The following is a 25,204-nucleotide window of genomic DNA, read 5'->3' as shown; positions in this document are numbered from 1 at the left end:
AGTATGAACTAGATATATGTACATTTATTTAGAAAGGCTGAACCATTGTCAAACAGATTCAGAAATAATGAGCATAACACTTGTATAAAAAATAATATTAATCAATTTTGATGATGTGCATACCGAATAAAGCTTAAAAAGAACGCTTAACGCATACAATACTCAAAATCCCCTCAATACCGCATACTTTTAAGTTTAATATATCTTCATGCAGTTTGAAAAGAAATATTTATCATTAGTTTACCATGTGTTTTTTTTTTATAATTGAATTTTCAATAATCATAACAAAATATATCTTTCATGAAAAAATATTTTTATTTAATGATAAGCTTACTTTTATATCAATTCATTCTAGCTTGGTTGCAGAAAGAGATGATAAAATCAATGTGCAGTACTTTTCTGAGTTACTTAACAAGTGCTGTATATAAAATTTCCATTCTAAAAGGCCTATAGTGGTCAGAGTTTAAACCCATAACTTCTAAGGTGAGAGGCTCACACCTGCAACCACCAGTACCCAGCCTACTTATAATAACAGTTTTGAGTCTGACGTCTTACCGTAAGAGAACAAACTTGATGACTTGTGTGGTGATGCCTTTAATAATTGCCGAGGCATTTAGGTGGCTCCTCCCATACAGGACATTTCCATTCACCTGAAAACAAAAAAAGAGTAGAGTCAAACAGTTAAGATAAAGCTGATTTCAAGGCATACCACACTGAAATTGGTTTATGCAGGGCAGATTTTGACCACCTCTGACTGATTTCAGAAAAACCATAGTATAATACTCACAGTGCATACCATTCCTCACTATATACATGATTTGGTTAAAACTGGGAGTATGTGTGTTGAACAATCACTTAAATCTGTTTTATTTCAGCAAAAGAAACATAACAAGAGCTCTGCCAAGCAAATACCCAAACTAGTCTGTTTTTGTTCATTCAAAGAAGGGGCATAAAAAACAATAAAAAAGCCTCAGTGACCTTGCTGTACATGATTTGACTATTGTCTCTGGCAACATATGTACCAAGTTACAGTACAATATCTTTAACTTCTTTAAGTTATGGCTTACGTTGAACTTATGCACAACAACCCCAGACAAGCAGAGTCCAAGGACATCAAATTATACCAACTTTTTTTCTTAAAAAAAAAACAAAACGAGAGTTCAAAACTTTTTTTCATTGTTTTTTTTTTCATCTGAAAACCATCTGAGGGAATGCCGCTTAACATCACATGAACTGAAATAAGTTTATTGGACATGGAATGTCTGCAAATAGCAGATAAATGACAGGAAATCTGACAACTCAACATGTGAAATAGACACATTAGCAAAGGAACTGTCGTGCAAATGTCACATAAAATAGTTAGTTTCAACCATTTTCAACATTCCCCATTCTCCCCCAAGTATGAAATGGAGAAAAAGCTAGAACAGAAGCAATTGACTCGTGTTTTCGCTCCGGCTGCTTGTATAAGTTATCAAATCAATCGTATACAGTCCTGGTTTTTTTTCGCAAAGATTAATCCTGCTTTCCCCTGAGACCGACCTTGAAGAAACATTCAGATGGCCTCGAATATGTTAACAGATAATATATTAAAAGCATCTACGATTTCACCTCGAACATGTTTACAAATAAAACATTGAAAGTTGTATAAGGAGCATTGTGAAACTTGCCATTATAGCAGGATTTTTTATTTTGACAATGACATTTGTTCAATAGGATATACGGTTAGTGGACAAAACTTATATAGGTAAATGTTTTTCTCTTGGATTCAAATATTCTGACCATTTCATAAAGATAGGATGAAAATTTAAGTTATGAAAGAAAAAAATGAACTTGTGCATTAGGATTTGTGTTTGACTCTTTATATTGGAAACTAGCAAGTGAATTTAGTTGTTGTTAACTAATTTTATACGTTTTATATGCATTGTTTATGAAGGGGATTTTTTTTTCTTTTTAAGATTTGACCTAGTGACCTAGTCTTTTACCCATATTCATACTTGTTGAAAAAATGCAGACAAGTATTCTGAACAAGTTTCATACTCACAATTGGATGAAAACTATTGAATTGATGACATGGAATAATAACTTGAACACAGACTTGTTCCCCTGCCCAGTTTTAGCCAATCCATAACCTGTTATCTTTTGTTAAAAAATCTGGCTTAAAAGGATCGGTTCATTACAACATTTTCCAATTCTCAAAGTGTGTGTGGGTGGAAAATTCCAAATAATTACTGGCAGTGAAACACTATGTGGCTTTGCAAAATGGAGAAAGGCTTACAAAGCAGGCATACTTTATTTTGATGTAATAATAACCCCAAGAGATTAAAACTAATATAGGAGCATGGCATCTGATAAATTCCTAGTGGATGATTTCTGTGAAATAAGCAAATAATTGTAGGGAATCAGTAGTTATAACTGAGTTAGCATCTATCAGTAACATTAAACTTTTTCCACAGAGGGGCTTTGAATTTTTACATAGCCAAAAATGTTTTGAAATGGGATATCAACTTTCAACTATGATTCACTTAATATTACTGATTTAAAAGCTGGCATCAAAGGACAACAGAACTAGGTTTGGAATTCAGAAACAAATACCAGACAAACATTTGCCAAAATTCCCCCCCCCCCCAAAAAAAAAATGCATTTAGGGCCTCCCAGAAAATCTTAACCACAACCTATTTATTTTATCCCCCAAGCAGCTTATCTTAATCAAATATATTTCTTGCAAAAAGTCCATGAATTCCAAAATGGCTATCAAAAGCCCAATTTTTAGCCCATTTATATTTTATATAATATCATTTACCTCCATTGATTAGTTCTGGATCATATTTTTTCTAGTCCATAATATCTTTTAAGGCCCCGTTAGCAACATTTATTTCTTACCAGTCCACAAAATGCAAAATTGCCCTCAGAAACATCCACTTTATTCTTTACCTCCAGTAGCTCATCTCCGACCATGATATTTCCATCATGTGCGGCGGCACTCTCGGGCTGTATTCCCGCCACAAACACGCTCATCGTGTTGCGATCCTTGTTGCCTGCAAGACTGATTCCGAGCCCGCCAGACCCTCGTGTCAGTTCCACCAATAACAACTCCCCGTTCAGGTCACCATAGCGACGCTGGATACGCTCTAAAAAAGAAGAAGAAATGTCATTTAATAATACTTTTTTGGTAGCTTATGTGTTAAAACAATTAGTTTTATAAGCTTCCAAAAAACACATGGTTTTGTCGATACAGGGAACCTTATTCTGTTCTCTGAAAGTTTGAATAATACAATTAGATAGATTAGGAAATCATTTAAAAATCTTACATTTGTCAGAATATGTTTCCGAACTTTGGGCAAACTGCTGAATTAAATTTAACCCACTTATTAAAACCAATTAATGCGATTAAATGGAATTTTGGTGGTCGTTTTCTTCAGACACATAATAACTGATTAATTCAGAATCCGTCCAGCGACCCATTTTACGGACATTGCGTAAACACTAACTATTAAATGGTCTTTAAGTCTGAAATGCTCTGAACATAATAACTGCTTCTGGAAGCAATGTCTAAACCCCTGGCAATAATTCACCAGAAAGTACTCTTCAACCAAACCTGACTGATTCTACAAGGATTCTGTACTAATGAGCAATGCGTTTAATTTCTTACACAATTCACTAATAACTACCTAGTGGAATATACTGAATATCTTTCCAGATCTTAAAGTTTACCCAATATAATTGTATATACATATATATATATGTGCATATATTCAATGCTTTGTTCTCAGAATATATCCATATACAGTCGAAACTCGATGGCTCGATATTCTAGGGACCGGCCAAAGTACTTTGACCCTCGAGAATATCGAGCCAAGCGGGATTGCTTACAGAATGTTATTTTTTTCATTTGTTACATAAAGTCTTATTTACCTCGTTTGTTATTGGCTACGCTATCTCCCCAAGAGAAGGAAGAGTATTTATTGGGCATAGTTACGCACCCTAAATTTCGTAATATGACTTATTCGATTATTAGAAAATATCATTTCATTTTTTATTTATAATAAAAATACATTTATGCGAAAACAAGCAATTGTAAACAGTGGGTAACACAAACCTAGCTTAAAAGTTATATCAATATGCATAGTAATTTAGGGATGGATAACAATTAGAGACATAACTTAAAGTGATGGCATGTTTATTCAAACTGTTAAACCATTTAAATTCGATAATAATTATAATATCAGTCAAGCAATTTTAATCGATTAGCGCCTTGTGCTAAATGAAGCCAATCAAACAAATCAAGGCGTGAGATTCTTAACTGAACCCGCGAAAATGACATTGACCCAAGCAACCAAATCAAAGTGTGAAATTCTTGTTTGGGACCGCGAAAACCACTTCGAGCGTGGAGAAATATCGACCCTCAAGATATCGAGCCATCCGATCGAAATTTATATGAACAAACAGTAAATAAAAATCGGTCCTTTTAATTTGGTTCGAGCCAACGAGGATATCAAGCCATGAGATATCGAGCCAACCAGTTTCGACTGTACAGTAAAACATTGTTGACTCGAATTTCCTGGGACCAGGGAAAACACCTCAAGTCTTGAAAAATTCGAGCCAAGTGGGATTTTTTACCTTCAGTATAAAGAAATCAGTATATATTTATTTATATATTTATTTCAAGCCAATGAGGAATTTGAGCCACAAGCGAATTTGAGCCAACGGGGTTCGACTGTAGTACACTTCTTCATATAAGCAGGAAGAACCTTACCCACTTAAACAGACACAATAAACCACTTAGCTAACTTTCCCATTTACATACTAAACAATTAGGCCAAATATTTCTTGACTAAAACTCCGCGAGTCGGATGTGTCGCCTGACGAATTATTTACTGTCGACATTATAGGTGTTAGATTGGCATTTTATTCATTTATAGACAATGATGTTGCCATTTAACTTTCAAGTGTAGGTGGCTTACAAGATATGCCACGGACAAAACCTAAGCATGAAAATTAACAAAGGGAAATAACTCTAAAAATATGGCAGCAAGAGTTACGGTTCTTATGCACTGCACTTGCCCTCAATGAGATCTATCTAGCTATGAAGTTTCAAGTTGATACCTCTTATATTCTTCAAGATATGCCCCGGACAAAACTTTAAGCATGAAAATTAACAAAGAGCAATAACTCTAAACATATAGATGCAAGAGTTACGGTTTTTGTGCACTGCACTTTCACTCAATCAGATATACCTATGGAATAAGTTTCAGGTTGATACCTCCTATAGTTTACGAGATATGCCACGGACAAAACCTAAGCAAGAAAATTAACAAAGGGCAATAACTCTAAAAATATGGCAGCAAGAGTAACAGTTCTTGTGCACTGCACTTGCCCTCATTGAGATCTATCTAGCTATGAAGTTTCAAGTTGATACCTCTTATATTCTTCAAGATATGCCCCGGACAAAACTTTAAGCATGAAAAATAACAAAGGGCAATAACTGTAAAACTAAGAAAGCAAGAGTTACTGTTATTGTGCACTGCACTTGCCCTCCATGAGATCTATCTACATATGAAGTTTCAAGTTGATAACTCTTATATTCTACAAGATATGCCCCGGAAAAAACTTTAAGCATGAAAATAACAAAGGGCAATAACTCCAAAAATATGGAAGCAAGAGTAACAGTTCTTGTGCACTGCACTTGCCCTCAATTAGATCTATCTACATATGAAATTTCAAGTTGATACCACCAATAGTTTAGGAGATATACCCCGCCGCCGCCGACAAAAGTAACGCCTATATGTCGTCTTTTCAGGCGACACAAAAAGGGGGCTATTGAAACCATCATGCCAAGCAGAATTCATAACCAATCTGCAATTCAATTTAAGGCTCTGATAAGATTATTACCTACATTTACTGTCAAAGAAATCGGCCTATATCTGCCTCCAATAAGTACCATGCATGCTTAATTATTAAGACTTGCAGATTTACAACTTAACATACATTTCTTCATTATTTGGTTCCCTGTCTGTAGAAAACCCATTGTTATCTTTTTTTGTCAAACCTAAATTACTAAGAGAGACTGTACTGACTTCAGTTGCTTCACATGTTCCATCTTAAAAAAGTTTTTTTTAATACGTTATGTTTTAACTATTCCTTAAAATATCCTACTGTTGCATAAATGCATGCTTAGAACACAACCGCCATTTTCAGCCAATGAAATTTCAGATAGGCCATCATTAAGTTCTCGGCTTAACATACATTTTCCACCCATGAAATTGCAGATAAGCCATAAGTACTAAGGCTAAATTATTAAGAATTTCAACCTGCGCGGGTGTTTAAAAGGTTCGGCCTACGCTAGGCTCACTAAGCCCATTCTTATTCATTAAGATTTTACTTCATTTCATCAAACAATTACATAAAACGTACCTTCTGTTATATTATTTCAAATAAACCATTTAAAATCTAAAAGGCTATTTAGTATAGATTATGAAACAAATGAGACACTTTCTTAAACAAGGGGCATAACTCAACAATATTTTAACCAGAGTGTTGACACCTGCTACTAATATGGAAATGTATGCTTATTGACATTATTGACAGGTGTACTAAGTTTCATTTGTATCTCTAGAATAAATTCCAAACTATGGGGGAATGTTATTAATGATTTGCTGACTGACATCACTGATGACATAAGAAAGTCACAAACAATGCCATGCCATTATCTCGCCTCTTACATGATCGAGCTAAGAGTGTACCACATGACCCCCTTTGAATACATTTGATAACAATCTGACAACCTTTGAATTATTTCAGCATCACTCAAGAATGTAAACAATACACTGTTGTTGATGGCAAAGCATACCCGAACCCACCCAACAGTGCAAAAACATTAAAAAAACACTACCCTATCATACATCCGTCAAATGCCAGAATAAACATACAAAATCTGAGAAAAATCTCAGACACAACCCAATGTCAGCAATAAGTGTGTACATGCAATGCTGTATTTCCCATACACAGAATGATGTTTAGCCAAAAAAAATATAAGAAGTTTTTTTAAAACATTACTTAAGGTGTGCAGTGTACAATGATGTGAATTTTGAGTGGCAGGGGACTACAGGTGTAATGTTTTGGAGGTTAGTTTTCTATGTAGGGAACAAACATGTCAAAATTATACTCAACCTAATATAACGTAAAAGCTTTTAAGGCTGTAAACTATAGCAACTTTGGTCATTTCAAGTCCAATTTGAGTTGAAATAAAAAAAAACCAGAAATACTTACTGCAATAACTTTATCAAAAATTATGTTTCTGTCATTTATTTTTGATATTTAGCAATCAGCAGCCAATGCACTATCAAGTGATACCAACATTATGATTTTAATCATATTTTATTGCATGACATTACATTTACACAATATATGATGAGGAAACGAACACAGAAACAGAAACAGAGCAACACTTCTTTTGCAATAAAGCTTGCGTTCATATAAAAAAGACATGCAAAGGGTTCGGGCCACAAGTTTTTCCAACATTGGCAACAGCCCTTTCCCAAAATTCTATACAGTCACCAGGCATAATAGATTTAACAATGTGGCTAGTGCATGGTTAGATAAAATACCAGTTTATATTTGTACATCAGATACGAAAACACAACAAACTTTAAACTTTTTCAACAATTATTTAAAATTCACAAAAATAACAGTGTATAAATGCATTTCCCATAATGCATCACCATCTTTGCTAAAATGACATTTTTGTAGCTTACTCCTAATAAACATAATAGTACATAAATATTGAACTTAATTTCTCTTACAGGCTGCAAATCTTGTGCCAGTATGCCAGTGTGTTATATATTATAATCTAATAAAACTCCGTTTCCTCATCTAATGTAATAAACAAATGGCATATGGTGGTTATTACTTTACCAGTCAAAAATAAGCTTCTATCTCAGTGCAATTTCTTCATAACATAAAAATAAAACAGCTATCTAGATAAAACATCATTATAGCTTTAATACATGGACAACATGTATCCTTGCTTTACTGTATGTAATTAGACAGTGTTTTTTTTCAAGCCATTAACAATAAAAAAAATCTTGATTTGTAAATATCAGGGCTTTTTCTCTCCTTTTCTCAATTAATCCTACTGTTATTTCTTGGAAACTAGTATTATGCCTTAATTGAATATAAGATAAACTCCAAAATGCATGCGCAAAAAATCAGCAACAAATGGGATTATTGAAAGCCATTAACAATAAAAAAATCTTGATTTGTAAATATCAGGGTTTTTCCTCTCCTTTTTCTTAATTAATCCTACTGCTATTTCTTGAAATCTAGTATTATGCATTGAATATGGGATAAACTCCAAAATGCATGTGCAAAAAATTGATGGGATCATTGAAAGGTTAACCTCATGGAAAACAAACCACTTTTATCAATTTGATTGTTGTTTTAATACTCCCACACAAGTTTGGTTCTGAGAAAATATTTAGAATCCCTGATTTATTTGTTCTAAGCAGAGTATTCAAGATCATTTATTTAGGTAGTTTTAGCTTTCTCTGCTTTATGGTTTCATGTCTCTGGGCAATTTGATGAATTTGTTTCATTTGCTGGAGACAGGAAAATCTGAAAGAATATTTACCAATTGTTTTATTGTAAGGATAAAAAGCTTTGGCACCAACCCTTTTCTGCATATTCTGTTTTCTTTATGCCTCTGTAGGGCACAATTGTGGAGTCATTCTACCTTAGTATGGTACCATTGTGGAGTCATTCTACCTTTGTATGGTACCATTGTGGAGTCATTCTACCTTTGAAGGATACCACTGTGGGGTCATTCTGCCTTTGTAGGGTACCATTGTAGAATCATTCTATCTTTGTAGGGTACCATTGTGGAGTAATTCTACCTTAGTATGGTACCATTGATGAGTCATTCTACCTTTGTAGGATATCATTGTGGAGTCATTCTGCTTTTGTAGGATATCATTGTGGAGTCATTCTACCTTTGTAAGATATCATTGTGGAGTCATTCTACTTTTGCAGATATCATTGTGGAGTAATTCTACTTTTGTATGATATAATTGTGGAGTCATTCTTCCTTTGTAGGGTACCATTGTGGAGTAATTCTACCTTTGTAGGATAGCATTGTGGAAACATTCTACATTTTTAGGGTACCATTGTTGAGTCATTCAACCTTTGTAGGATATCATTGTGGAGTCATTCTACCTTTGCAGGATATCTTTGTGGATTTATTCTACTTTTGTAGGATATAATTGTGGAGTCATTCTTCCTTTGTAGGGTACCATTGTGGAGTCATTCTTCCTTTGCAGGATATCATTTTGGAGTCATTCTACTTTTGTAGGATATCATTATGGAGTCCTCCTACCTTTGTAGGATATCATTGTGGAGTAATACTACTTTTGTAGGGTAACATTGTGGAGTCATTCTACAATTGTAGGATATTATTGTAGGTTCATTCTACCTTTGCAGGATACTATTGTAAAGTCATTCTACCTTAGCAGGATATAATTGTGGAGTCATTTTACCGTTGCAGGATATTATAGTGGAGTCATTCTACCTTTGCAGTATATCATTGTGGAGTCATTCTACCTTTGTAGGATACTTTTGTAGACTCATTCTTCCTTTGCAGGACACCATTGTGTGGAGTCATTCTACCTTAGCAGGACATCATTGTGGAGTCATTCTCCCTTTGTAGGACACCATTGTGGAGTCATTCTCCCTTTGTAGGACACCATTGTGGAGACATTCTTCCCTTGAAAGACACCATTTTGGAGTCAATCTACCTTTGTAGGCACCATTGTGGACTCATTCTCCCTTTGTAGGACACCAATGTGTGGAGTCATTCTACCTTAGCAGGACATCATTGTGGAGTCATTCTCCATTTGTAGGACACCATTGTGGAGTCATTCTTCCCTTGAAAGACACCATTTTGAAGTCAATCTACCTTTGTATAACACCATAGTGGACTCATTCTTCCTTTGCAGGACACCATTGTGGAGTCATTCTTACTTTGCAGGACACCATTGTGTGGAGTCATTCTTCCCTTGAAAGACATCATTTTGGAGTCAATCTACCTATGTAGGATATCATTGTGGAGTCATTCTTACTTTATAGGATATCACTTTGGAGTCATTCTTCCTGTGTAGGATATCATTTTGGAGTAATTCTACCTTTGTAGGATATCACTGTGGAGTCATTATACCTTTGTAGGATATCACTGTGGAGTCATTATACCTTTGTAGGATATCACTGTGGAGTCATTATACCTTTGTAGGATATCATCGTGGAGTCATTCTACCTTTGCAGAATATCATTGTGGAGTCATTCTGCCTTTGTAGCATATCATTGTGGAGTCATTCTACCTTTGCAGAATATCATTGTGGAGTCATTTTACCTTTGCAGAATATCATTGTGGAGTCATTATACCTCTGTGGAATACCATTTGTGCAATAGCAGATTCGTTAGACCTTGGTAAGGCGCCATAGTGGATTCATTCTACTTTTGTCAATGTATTCATTTACCTTTTGTAGGGTTCCATACCTATGCGAAAAAGATTAGAACATTTTAAGAAATGTCCATGAATGATTCTTGAACAGTGTGCAAGAACCGTACTTGAACTACTCTTAAAGTGTGCAGGAACAATTCAAGTACATTTTAAGAAATGTTAAATTGGACAAATTTTAAGAACAGTTAGTTCTTAAAATGTAACAGTTCCAGAACTGCATTTTAGGAACAGATCTTGAACAATTGTTCCTACAATATAGTTCTTAAACTGAAACTGTTACATTTCAAGAACTAGAATTGTTCCTGCACACTTAAAGAGTAGTAAAAGTACAGTTCTTGAACAGTTCAAGAACAATTCATGCACATTTCTTAAATAGTAGTAAAAGTACAGTTCTTGAACAGTTCAAGAACAATTCATGCACATTTCTTAAAATGTTCTTATCATTTTCTAGTGGTTCTTGTACACGTTAAGAATAGATCAAGTACAGATCTAGAAATGTTCTTGCATGGATTAAAATCTTGAAATCTACCCAGTACATTCCTGACTAGATGTGATAACAATTGTTAAACGATAACGTTTTAGGAACAAATCTTGAACAATTGTTACATTATAACTTTCTTGTTTAAAATGTCAACCACTATTATGAAAGAAATAGTCAACAAGAAAATTGAAAACACTTTCTTATAAGCTCCAGTTTTAGGTAACCAATTTCAATTCTTCATGAAAAGTAGATTACTTTTCTTAATTAAGGAGTAGTCATTTAAAACAAACATATTATTATACATTACAAAATCAGCTATTCTTTCATACAAATATATGTTGTTGGTTACATTTCTAAAAGGACAAATACTCAATTGCACTTTTTGATACATAACTGTTGGCGAATGTCTTCAACTTTTGTTCCTGTGATACGCACAGAACGAGATAAAAGATACTGCTTCTGTTTTACCACAATGAACATTTTTTTCATTTATGATTATGTATTAAAGTTACAAGTATTGCTCACATTTTACTGCGCTTATGCTGTATGAACGCAGTAGGGTAAGAAAGCAAATGACCCAAGATGCTCTAACATGCTTTATGAAATTTGCTCACATGCCCTACTGCGCTCTTACAGCATAGACGCAAGTAAAACTGTTATCTCTCCTTAATTATATCATTATATTTTTCAAACATGTACTTTTAACCAATGTGCATAAAACATGGATAAAAAGTTCAAACTAACACAGTTGATAAAGTTATTGTATTTAAGAAACAAAAAGTATGCACCTGTACATTAATGGTTCTTAAAGGTAATTCTGGAGTTTAAATGCATAGTTATTAATGACTTAATTTTTTGCATCAGCGCGCCAAACTCAGTTTTGTATTTACTGATAAAAGTTAGTCATACAGTTGTTATTTTGATTCTAGAACGACAGCGTATTAATTGATCCACATTTATCATTTTCCATGTATCGAGCTTCTTTAGTCCAGCAAATTACTTATCCATGTCAGTGACGTCAAGTGTTTGATGAGAATAACATGAACTATTCATGAATGACAATTTGGACAAATCATGTTCATGAACTCCCACTAAGTTCATGAACTCCTGCTTAGTAAATGAACTTGACAGTTCATGAACATTATTTTTTTCAAAATGTCATTCATGAACTAAATTCATGAATAGTTAATGTCATTCGACACAGGGTGATAATTTCATCATTACTACACATCCATTTATAACAGTTTTAATTTCTTATGACGCATATAAACACAATTAGTAAGAAACCATTGAATTGCTCATTTCAGTCCTTGACATTTACATCTAGTCTCTGTACCCAGGTCCCTTTTCCTTATACACTTGATGATGAAACGCATCTGCGAAAAGATTTTTTGCAGTCATTCTTTGCATGATTGTTTTTGTTGAAGTGGTCTTTTCTTAACTCTGGAAGCCTTTCGTTGTCTGAGACTTTGACATCCATCTTCCAACCTGAAAAATATTTCTTTTATTTATTTGTACTGCCAACATTTTCAAATAACTAACGGCCAGTTGGTTATCAAATCAGTGCGAATTAAGATTTCAATGTTGCAGGTATATAAATTAATGATAGCTTATTTAATTCTTTCGAACCCAAGAGCTCAAATTTATTGAGTCTGATTTTTTTTTAAAGATTCTCATTAGTGTTTGTCTGTTACATATAAAATCCACTCCACACATCCAACCATATTGTTTTCAAAACCAGAATGAAAATCTTACCATTTGCTTTAAAAAATAGTCTACTCACTGATGGATTTGACAATTTACGGCTTTGAATGTTTTTCTCCTTCACTGGTTGATTCTTTTGAGGACTGATGATTTATTTGTTAGCTCCTTTGGGTTGGCTAAAATAGACGAAACAACATTTCAGACACTTAACCATAATTTGCTTGCATAGTGGTTATTTAAAAGGTCAAGGGTTGGCAGCGATGCAAAAGTCCATTGAAGGACCAAAATTTAAAAATGTTAAAAAAATCAATTTCTTCTTAGTTTTGAGGTTCAATATTTAACAAGCATGATTCATACCCATTTATCCATTGCAACATGAGGAGCTGTAATTAGGATTTGAGCATATTTTATGATATAAGATTTTATCAGATTTCAAATCAAAAAGCTATATTGTCTTTAAACCAAAAGAGTATATTTGTGACTGAGTCGAAGTTATTGAAACTGTCCAATCAACAATGTCTTTGTTTTGATTGCAGCTATATTTAAAAAGATATTAACATATTTGTAACCCGGAAATGATCTCTCATCCACTACTTTTCATTATTAACCTGAAGAACTTTTTTTTTTATTTGACAAGATATAATAACGAACTCACTACATTGTTAAATAGGTAGTCTGGAGCATTTTGACATGAAAACAAAGTGATAATGTCAACAGACTTTTTAGAACAAATGTGAAAGTTTTTTTATAAAAAATATTAATATTCTATTGTAAAATTTGTTAACTCCCTACTAACATGTCGCCAAAAATATATGTTTCACTCCCCTAAAAGATCGTTCCTCAAAACAATAAAAACTTTTTTAAAGGTTTTAGTTTTTGACCTTCCCCACCCACTTTTGCATCGTTGCCGGCCCATTACAATTGATCCTTTTTCTCGACAAAAATAGCTTACCAACGTTAAGAAACAAATTTAAAAGCAGCTTTAATATATATATATATATATAAATTAAGTATTAGCTGAACGCTAGTCAAAAACAAGCATTTAACTGTGTTTCTACACAAACGTATTTCCTATGTTTGTCGCGAAAATGTATTACAACAAAACATATTTGCTCATTACTTCAAAATGTTGCTATGTTATTTTAAACAATAATATTAGCGTAAAAGATCGTTATAAAAGTTACTGAATTATACTCCTTACATCGCTTGAACTTACCTTAAATAAACGAAACAAGACATCAGTTTATTTGGCGCATTATTTCGACAAAAATGGCGGGCGTTCGAAACTATCTCCGCCAGTGAAGAGCGTTTCGTCTTAAATGCGTAACCGTTAGAATATAGTTATATAGCTACGTTAGAATATGGCTATAGTATTTTGTAAATATTATAATTAACCGGTTTAACGACTAATTAACCAGTGTTGACCACAGGTGCTCGTCACATTGCCTGGATACAGTAATTTTATATAAAATAAAATATTTTTTATATTTATTTATTTTTAATTTTTTTATGACAAGATAGTGAATATATGTCATTTTAAAAAATATTCCACATTTTTCATGAAAAAAAGTTACTAATAACTTGACAAAATCTTGACAAAAAAATAAATAAAAAATATAAATTACTGTATCCAGGCAATGTGACCAGCAATCCACCATGGCACCTTACATGATACATATGATATATGTGGTGTTTTAATTCAAATAAATTTAATTTTAATGTTCATGTTATTTGGATATGGAATTTCCTTTACGTTTGTTATTTTTTATTTATAATCTTTGGGTTTTACCTGGGCCAAATGTGTTACACTAAATGCACCAGCCAGTTGTAACCACAGCTACCTCAACTTCCTGCCTGACTTGCTGATGCAACTACTTGTTTTTGTACAAGTTTCCTTTCAAAGACATATGCAGAACATTTTAAGAACTTGCCATGTTCATAAGCTGTTCCTATGATGTTCCAAATTGTTTGAAAAGCACATTTCAAGAACATATTAAGAACATAAAAGTTCATAAACTATTCTTTAAATGTGCCAACTTGTCTTTATGAACAGTTCAAGAACATTTTAAGTGCAAACACTATTCATGAACTGTTCTTATATTGTGCTAGACTTTAATATAGAACAGTATTAGAACAACAATAGTGTTTAAAAAATTCAAGAACTGTTCTTAAAAAGTGTTCTTGAACTGTTCAAGTACAACTGTTCTTAAAAGTGATCAGTTACTGTTCTAGTACAGTTTTGCACAGTTCTTGAACAGTAATTAAACACAAGAACATCATTTCACAGAGGTTAAGTGCATTCATTAGACTATTGAATAATGCCATAGTGGATTCAACAGAAACAATAGTGAATTCATCAGATATTTGTAAAATGCCATAATGGATTAATTTGAGATTTGTATGATACCATAGTGGATTCATTAGACATTTGTAGGCTGCAATGTGGATTCATTAATCATTTGTAGGCTACCATTGTTGATTTAGTACACATATTCCTTAAAATGCAGCCACAAGAAACAGATTACACAATTCAATAATAAAGTCTTCTGTAAAGATATCAATATTGGAAAACAGCTTCCCAGAATTAATTTACTAATCTTCAACATGACCACACTGTTTATTAAGCCTTCATTTATAGAACACCATATTTACATTGTGCTCAAAGCTGTGTTTACTCAACACTCTAGACATCATGGTCCTATAGATATTGCAAAAATCTAAATTCCAGACAAGAAATTCCCTTAAGGCATAAGGCAAACAAACTTCATTGGTCCATGTTAATTTCTTCCCTTTTTTCTTCTGCAAACACTTGCTCAACTTTGAAAACATATGGCTATGGTTGTTTCCAACCATGTTTTTTTCAGTATTTTTTGGGAAATTACCTTAAACCATTGGAATCAGGTTTTTTGTGTAGTTTTTCACGTAATTCTGACTTCTTGGTTAATATTTATTTAAGTTGAAGATACTCAAATACCCTTTTTTACTTTTTTGTTGGTTTTGATAACTTCAATAAACAATGTAAAAGTATCAAACAGAACTTCAAGGATTTTTAGAAGAAAAAAAAAATTGGATTTTTTTCATTCAACATTTCAGAAAAAGCATCCAGATTGGCAATTGGAACATAACTGAATATATGCTATAAAACTGTGCCGAAAAACCTTTGGTTTTCCTGTGTCGTTTAAAGGTTCATTAAATAAAGTGTGAACAGAAAATATTGACACTTGCATGAAATTTTGTACCTTTAAAGAAGCTGGTACATTTCATGGAAATTGGGTTGAATACAAAAAGCAATGATTCTTGTGAAAGACCTTACTTCTAGGACAATCTTTTTTATAAAAGTGAAAAATAGGACATTAATATTGGTATCTGAGACTTCAACAGCAGCAACTGTTGTCAACCAAGCAATTAAGTTTGAAGGCAGTATGTCTAACAAATTAAATCAGGGTGCTCGAAACTTGTCACAAACATTCATCACTCTAATCCTAATTTGGTTTAAAAAAAATTAGTCTAACAACTTGAAGCTGACAATCGAAGAACACAAAAGGCTCTTTCTGAATATGACATCTGATCTCGTCATCACAATTTTGTGGGAGCATGAATATAGTTAATAATGTTATATGATCAAATTAAACTGGAAATTAAAGTAATAAAGAAAAAATTGTAAATAAGCATGACATTATAGAATTTATGGGTAGAAATGAGGAAATATGCTATCTTTTCTCTTTTCACTTTAACACAGCAACCACATCCGTCAAGCTCAGCGAGTGAATTGAAGAAGATTAGAGGTTGTTACTGGCATCTCCCTGCCAGCTGCCAACTGATGACATGGTCATGGCATGTCTCTACATAACCTGTCCTCCACTTGTCCAGGGCTAACAAGAACCGATGCTGTTATGCAAAGTCAGTAACTTCGTGAAATAAGCCAACTGTTTCTGAGGGGGAATCTCAAACACCTATACCACTTTTGGCACTTTTGGAGCCTATTCTTTCCTCTTTTTTTGGGGGGGGGGGGGGGGGGCAGGGGGTGATGCCCTATGTTGTGCCCCCTATAACATCAAATTCTGGATCCACCCCTGTTTCTTTTAAAGAGACAATTGTGTTGATGCATGGCAAGAGTGCAAATATGTGAAAGCAAGTATGTAGAGCCATGCGAGATTGAAGAGGCAAGTATGTAGAGGCAAAGCAAGTATGTAGAGGCAAGGCAAGTATTTAGAAGCAAGGCAAGTATGTAGAGGTAAGGCAAGTATTGCAGAGGCAAGGCAAGTATGTAGAGGCAAGGCAAGTATTTGGAGGCAAGGCAAGTATGTAGAGGTAAGGCAAGTATTGCAGAGGCAAGGCAATTATGTTGAGGCAAGGCAAGTATGTAGAGGCAAGGCATGTATGTAGAGGCAAGGCAAGTATGTAGAAGCAATGTAATTTGAAGAGGAGAGGCAAGTATGTAGATGCATTTGCTAGTTTGAAAAGGCAAGTCTAAAGAGACAAGTAAGTACAAGCAAGTTTGGAGAGGCAGGTGAAGAGGTAATGATACTAGCTTTTAGGTCTCCTCAATCCTTAATATGATGTTTGTCTTGTTTCAATGTAATTTAATAAAATAAAATAATGTTTAACCCTTAAGCTGCTGATGGCGATTTTAAAGGCTTTGCAAACAGCTTGGAACCAGACCAGACTCCGAGTAACTCGGCGCCTGGTCAGGTTCCAAGCTGTTTGCCACTCAGTCAATATATCCCCAAAGTTTTAAGTAAATTGAAAGAAATTTAGAATAAACCAGACGACATTTTTGAGCAGAAGACAATTTACCCAGCATGCAAAGGGTTAAACTAGAGGCAGGCATGTAGAGGTGAAGCCAGTTTGTAGAGATAAGTATGTAAAGGCAAAGCAAGTATGTAGAGGCAAGGCAAGTATGTAGAGGCAACACAAGTTTGTACAGGTAAGGCAAGTATAAAGCGGCAAGAAAATTTGTATAGGAGAGGCAAGTACATAGAGGTAAGGCAAGTCTATAGAGAGGCAAGTTTGTTGAGGCAAAGCAAGTTTGTAGTACAGGTAAAGGCAAGTATGTAGAGGCAAGGCAAGTATGTAGAGGCAAAGCAAGTTTGTAGAGGAGAGGCAAGTATGTAGAGGTAAGGAAAGTATGTAGAGGCAAACTAAGTATGTAGATCGAGGCAAGGCAAGTATGAAGATGCAAGGCATTAGTATGTAGAGGCAAGGCAAGTATGAAGATGCAAGGCAAGTTTGTAGAGGTAAAGCATTTTTGTAAAGGAGAGGCAGGTATGTAGAGGCATGGCAAGTATGTAGAGGTAAGGCAAGTATGTAGAGGCAAGACCAATATGTAGAGGCAATGCAAGTATGTAGAGGCAAGGCAAGTATGTAGAGGCAAGGCAAGTATGTAGAGGCAAGACCAATATGTAGAGGCAAGGCAAGTATGTAGAGGCAAGGCAAGTATGTGGAGGCAAGGCAAGTATGTAGAGGCAAAGCAAGTATGTAGAGGTAAGGCAAGTATGTAGAGGCATGGCAAGTATGTAGAGGTAAGGCAAGTATGTAGAAGCAATGCAAGTATGTAGAGGCAAGGCAAATATGTAAAAGCAATGCAAATATGTAGAGGCAAGGCAAATATATAGAGGCAAAGCAAGTATGTAGGGGCAAGGCAAGTATGTAGATGCAAGGCAAGTATAGGCAACGCTAGCTTGTGAAGGCAAGGCAGGTGTGTAGAGGAAAAACAAGTGTGTAGCAGCAAAGCAAGTATGCAGATAACATAGATATTTATTACCATGTTGTTAAAACCAATGTTCAATAAATACTGTTTCGTATAAGTAAACAACCTTTTAAGCTTTCTGACAATAGTTATAGCATTGTTAATCTCGGCCTTCCTGTTTATGTTCGGATATGGGAAAAATTGTGCAGACGTTAACAAGGAAAATACTGTCAAACATTGCTGTATCAGTCAAACCCCGAGTTACCATTACATTGTCATTGGCGAGAACTTTTTTCAATGAACACTTCTCGAATAATGGAATTTCTCACTTACCGAAGATTCCTAGGGAAGCCTTGAAAATTGAACCGAAAATGTTTCCCCAATAAATCAGCATTTAATGCTGACATCAGCTACAAAGACTTCTATCAATTCAGCAGTTAAAAGTGGTCCTGTCATCGGTAAAATAAACAAAGTATATCTTGCAAAGAGACTTATTTTCCCAAAATAGTGTTTTACATAAATAGACGATTTTTCTCAGAACTGCAAATATCATTTGCGTATCAAGGTGAGAGGCAGGGGACTGATTTATCAAGAATCCTAGGAGCAACTTCCAACCTAGGAGTGGTTTTCAACAGTGAAGTACTACTGGGAAATCCCCAGGAATTTTGATCCATTCTCCGATCTCATCCCCTGGTATATATCTATACATTTTTTTTTGTGTGCGTGTAAGTGTAATTCAGAAATATGCAGACTTGATTGCTATGTACAATATATTTGTTTACACCATAAATTCTCAATAAAGCGCTTTTTAATTAAATAACAATTGTATCATGAATAAAATGCTTTTAAAAATAGAACATGCAAACAAAAATTCCCACACCGGAGCGATTTATGATTATTTCCCTTTAGATATGGGGAAATTGCCCTGGTTACCTGAACAAAACTCCCAGGGAAGCCTTCCAGAAATATGGCATGTTTGAGATATTGGCCCATTGTTTAGACACATTGAAAATCCCCTAGGCTCATGTCAAAATCCCCTTGTTTTCTCAACACAGTTCACTTGGGAGGTCTCCAGAAATATTGTATGCATGCAACATTTTTTGATACATTTAAAAAAACCCAGGGCTTTTGTCAAATTCCTCTGGTTTCCAAACAAATCCACAGAGAAAGTCTCCAGAAATGTTACATGTAATCCCAATACTGTTCATAGTAGCTACATCTCAAAATGTAGTCTCATACTAATTCCAATACAACAGGTTAAACATATCCTGGGCTCAAAGAGTGAATTTATAAGGCGCACAATATAGGCTGATGCCTAAAATTATTATTTGAATGCATAAATATGTTTAAATCATTTGACTTAAATGATGAACACAAAAAAACCCATAGGATTTAGATACAGATAAAAAAGTATTCGCGGCAATTTTTTAAATTTTGCTTTGTTTTAACTGGGGTGGCTTATAAATAAAAAAAATTCAACCCATACCTAAATCACATGCTTTTTTTTGCTTTTATCATTAAAATTAAATAAGTTGAACATGATAATGCATAAAATGCATAAAAATAAAATATGAATAAAACTTTGCATCAACGTATATTTTGCGCCTTTAATTTTTAAATCGAACTTGAATCATTGTCAAATTTCATAAGACTTTTCCTGTTTCCCACAAGGTTGTAAAGGAGATAAAACATGCACAATCAAAATAGTTACCTTCAGGCGTTTCATCGATGTGCAGATTCATTCTACATCCATCAATTTGCACAACTCAGGGCATAACTTCATGCCTTTGCAAAAATAAGCAGCGCCATACATTCCATTAACCAATTTTGTAAATAAAATTCACCTCTGAAGAAAAGGCAAAACACTTAAGACTGAGAAAGCCGAATCTTGGCACACTTCTATTACTTTCAGGAAATTCTGGGTGCACTAATTTCCTCCAATCTGCCAGAAAATAAGCATTATCAAATAATCCGACTGTTTAACCATTTTCTTCAAAAGACACAAACACGTTTGCACTCTCAGCACATGGAAACACTACCAGACCTTCTGAATTATTGTTTTTGCTTATTTCAAGGCCAAAATGCTTTTCAAGGCTGGAATACTATCTTAATATATGATAAGCAATATCCTCTGGCAAATCCAGTGAGTTTTATATTAAAACTATCATGCATAATTTCCAGCTATTTTTCTAATAAAATATCATATCTCTCACCCTAAACTAACTCTTGCTAACACTCATAAAGAGGAGGACAAAAGCGTTTTATCCAGTTATTAAACGATTTCATTCTATTTGCCTCACGAAGGAGTATCCAATACAATGCTTGCAGTGCCTATGCCACACGAATGACTCCTACTCCACGTTCCAGGATAAGCAGCCAATATCGCAATACAATTCCAATATAACTCACAGTCTCACATTATTTCAAACCATCTCATATTCCAAGAACGAAAATATGATTTTTTTCCGCTTTTTTTTCCTAATATTTGCTCACACTCAGAAATTGAATTATTGTAATAGTTTATCAAGAGTTTCAATTATTGCAAAACACATTATGCCTACGCATTTAACAAACTTTTTTTTTTGTCTCAAAAGGAAAATGGATATTATTCGAGCCTATTTCACCATTGTTGATGGCTGTGTACTTTAAATCTGACTTCCAGCTATGCCACACTTTTTATCTACAGAACATGATACCAAACATCACAGCAAGATGCTTTATTGTTTTGATATGATTTCACACCACACATCTCAGCAGGATGCTTTAATATGTGATATGAGAACAGCGGGCAGAATTTCATTTTTTTTTTCATTGACAATAGCATTTTAAATATAGCAAGCATAGGAATGATGCAATTAGTTGCTTATCTCCTTATAAATGAATTTATACGAGCGAACACATCCTATACATTAAACGCTGTGTTTTATATAAAGAACATATGTTTCTCTGCAACTTCAGGCGGACATCAAACTAAGATGGACACAAATGTTTCATGATGATTGGATGATAAATAAAAACATTGTCTTTACAAGCCATAATTCAACTGGTTGTGATTTTTTTTTATTTTTCATGTTAAAAGAGTCATAACTCTGGCAGAACTCAAGTGTTCATCATCCAAAAAATTAGGCCTAGACTAGATTTGGCCAAATAGTTGAACACTGTGACAACAATTCATGATGATTAAAACTGGAAATTTAAGTTATAAATAATTGTCAACATGTTACACTGGCATAAAACAATTTTAAAACAATTCTAAAAGGGGAACAACTCTATGAAACTAAACAATAGACCAAAACATTATATCCGCAAACGCTGTCTCAAAGCTTTGTTGTAATGTTGAGATAATAACTGTAAATCTCATCATGTCAACGGGGCTTATCATAAACCAATAAAGTAACTGTAAATGCAGTTTAATGTTGAAGTGCATGATCTCTACTTTTATGCTGGCTATCAAACTTTATCTAATAAAGGCAATAAATGCCAACAAACACTTTCGGTGCTTTTTTGATAAGTGAATAAAAAAACTCATCTTTATGCGGCTCCTTAAAACTAGCTATCTGGCTATTATCATTGAAGCATTTTTAAATTATGCGTATATACTTAGTGAGCCTTCGACATGACATGTGAATGTCTTTCATAAGTTTGACGCGACAAGTTATATGGTGTGTTGTAGAGGGAGGGATGTCCCCACCAAAAGGATTTTTTTGATGAATACAGTAATGAAAGAACCATTTGTAAGCATCACATGAGAACACCAAAATTCTGTAAAATTGCAATAAACAATGACCTGAATAACGATGCCCATATTAGCCTTCGATTTCTATTCCCGTTTTCAAAACTTAAGCACTTGCAATTTTGGGGGAATGTACGCATGGGCGTACTTGAGTATGCCTAGATACACCTCTGCCACATCGATAACTTTTTGCATATGAAGAAAAGCATATCTTTAACCAAACTTATAAATCACTCACAAAACTTATAATGAACAAACACATCCTTAAAATCACCTTAACACAGACAACACACAATAACTATTTGCCTTTGCAATGCAGTGTCTGCCCTTCATTTGAACTTGACGAATCCCCTGAAACACTTCACATGAAAAAATAACACAATATGACCACACACAATGAGCCAGGAAGCTTGAACAAGTGACAGTAGGACAACGGGAAGAATATGTGAGTTACAGGAAGTCAATAAACATGTGACTTCTCTCTTTTAACTGTCCGTGAAACATAAAGGCAATAACTTATAGTTAAAGATACAGTCTAAATGTTCTTAACATATTTCGTCCATACATATTTTAGCAATGTTAGATTTTGATACCCAGTCACCTGTTGTATTGCTGTAATCATATGGAAAAAAAATCAGTAGGTTGCTAATAATGTGATTATATATATTAGGTAACTTGAATTACATTTAGGCATTAGAGTTTGCATTGCATAATTTTCTTTTCATTTGAAGTACACGATCAAACAGGATAAAAACAATTTTGCAATCTCCCGATCTACCATATCAAGATAAAACAAGTAGAGCTGGAACAGTTGTCTCAAATCTTGTTAGGAACACAGCAGATCATAAGTGTATCCATGAGACTTCCAGAGCAATTACGATTTGAAAGTTAACAACGCTGATGTTCACTTTAACAAAGTCATGCACAACTGGCTCAATATCTTTCAGATGACTACATCAACCTTAATAAGCATTCAAAATAAATTCAATACACTCGAAACTCGCTTTATCAAACTATTTTCTCAATGTTCTGTGATAATATGTCAAACTTTTTTCAAATGTTTAATAAAACACTTTTTTGTATTTTGGTTATATCCAATGTTTGTTATCTCGAAGTATTTCCAAAGGTCCGAACAACTTTGACATAATGAGGTTTTACTGTATATTAATATTCACGAAAGCAATTACCTTGTGAGGCATCCATTGTTTTAAACACATTTTCCTCAGAAAATAATTATATCACAAGTAAATATTAAAATGTTACAAAAGAACAACAGTTTTAATACTGAACACATTGAAAAGGCCAAAAAAAATAATAAAATAAATAATTGTCAACATGTTACACTGGCATAAAACAATTTTAAAACAATTCTAAAAGGGGAACAACTCTATGAAACTAAACAATAGACCAAAACATTATATCCGCAAACGCTGTCTCAAAGCTTTGTTGTAATGTTGAGATAATAACTGTAAATCTCATCATGTCAACGGGGCTTATCATAAACCAATAAAGTAACTGTAAATGCAGTTTAATGTTGAAGTGCATGATCTCTACTTTTATGCTGGCTATCAAACTTTATCTAATAAAGGCAATAAATGCCAACAAACACTTTCGGTGCTTTTTTGATAAGTGAATAAAAAAACTCATCTTTATGCGGCTCCTTAAAACTAGCTATCTGGCTATTATCATTGAAGCATTTTTAAATTATGCGTATATACTTAGTGAGCCTTCGACATGACATGTGAATGTCTTTCATAAGTTTGACGCGACAAGTTATATGGTGTGTTGTAGAGGGAGGGATGTCCCCACCAAAAGGATTTTTTTGATGAATACAGTAATGAAAGAACCATTTGTAAGCATCACATGAGAACACCAAAATTCTGTAAAATTGCAATAAACAATGACCTGAATAACGATGCCCATATTAGCCTTCGATTTCTATTCCCGTTTTCAAAACTTAAGCACTTGCAATTTTGGGGGAATGTACGCATGGGCGTACTTGAGTATGCCTAGATACACCTCTGCCACATCGATAACTTTTTGCATATGAAGAAAAGCATATCTTTAACCAAACTTATAAATCACTCACAAAACTTATAATGAACAAACACATCCTTAAAATCACCTTAACACAGACAACACACAATAACTATTTGCCTTTGCAATGCAGTGTCTGCCCTTCATTTGAACTTGACGAATCCCCTGAAACACTTCACATGAAAAAATAACACAATATGACCACACACAATGAGCCAGGAAGCTTGAACAAGTGACAGTAGGACAACGGGAAGAATATGTGAGTTACAGGAAGTCAATAAACATGTGACTTCTCTCTTTTAACTGTCCGTGAAACATAAAGGCAATAACTTATAGTTAAAGATACAGTCTAAATGTTCTTAACATATTTCGTCCATACATATTTTAGCAATGTTAGATTTTGATACCCAGTCACCTGTTGTATTGCTGTAATCATATGGAAAAAAAATCAGTAGGTTGCTAATAATGTGATTATATATATTAGGTAACTTGAATTACATTTAGGCATTAGAGTTTGCATTGCATAATTTTCTTTTCATTTGAAGTACACGATCAAACAGGATAAAAACAATTTTGCAATCTCCCGATCTACCATATCAAGATAAAACAAGTAGAGCTGGAACAGTTGTCTCAAATCTTGTTAGGAACACAGCAGATCATAAGTGTATCCATGAGACTTCCAGAGCAATTACGATTTGAAAGTTAACAACGCTGATGTTCACTTTAACAAAGTCATGCACAACTGGCTCAATATCTTTCAGATGACTACATCAACCTTAATAAGCATTCAAAATAAATTCAATACACTCGAAACTCGCTTTATCAAACTATTTTCTCAATGTTCTGTGATAATATGTCAAACTTTTTTCAAATGTTTAATAAAACACTTTTTTGTATTTTGGTTATATCCAATGTTTGTTATCTCGAAGTATTTCCAAAGGTCCGAACAACTTTGACATAATGAGGTTTTACTGTATATTAATATTCACGAAAGCAATTACCTTGTGAGGCATCCATTGTTTTAAACACATTTTCCTCAGAAAATAATTATAT

The 25,204-nt window shown here is 34.0% G+C and overlaps 1 protein-coding gene across 12 annotated transcripts in view; it reads right to left on the bottom strand.

Moving 5' to 3' along the window:
- The window catches only part of LOC128214665 (multiple PDZ domain protein-like), a 170,903-nt gene that overhangs the window by 32,873 nt on the left and 112,826 nt on the right, over nt 1-25,204 (bottom strand). For all 12 annotated transcript variants that reach the window (XR_008257953.1, XR_008257954.1, XM_052921243.1 and 9 more), the window contains 2 exons: nt 2,932-3,128; nt 556-650 (listed from right to left, as the gene is read on the bottom strand). Coding sequence is in view for 10 of the 12 variants with exons in the window: in XM_052921243.1 (XP_052777203.1) it covers nt 556-650; nt 2,932-3,128 (292 nt within the window). In the remaining 2 variants the exon portion in view is untranslated. The remainder of the gene's footprint in view (nt 1-555; nt 651-2,931; nt 3,129-25,204) is intronic.

This window comes from Mya arenaria, chromosome 13, assembly GCF_026914265.1.
Source record: "Mya arenaria isolate MELC-2E11 chromosome 13, ASM2691426v1".
In the NCBI taxonomy this organism is placed as follows: Eukaryota; Metazoa; Mollusca; class Bivalvia; order Myida; family Myidae; genus Mya; species Mya arenaria.
This window is presented reverse-complemented; position numbering and strand designations above follow the sequence as displayed.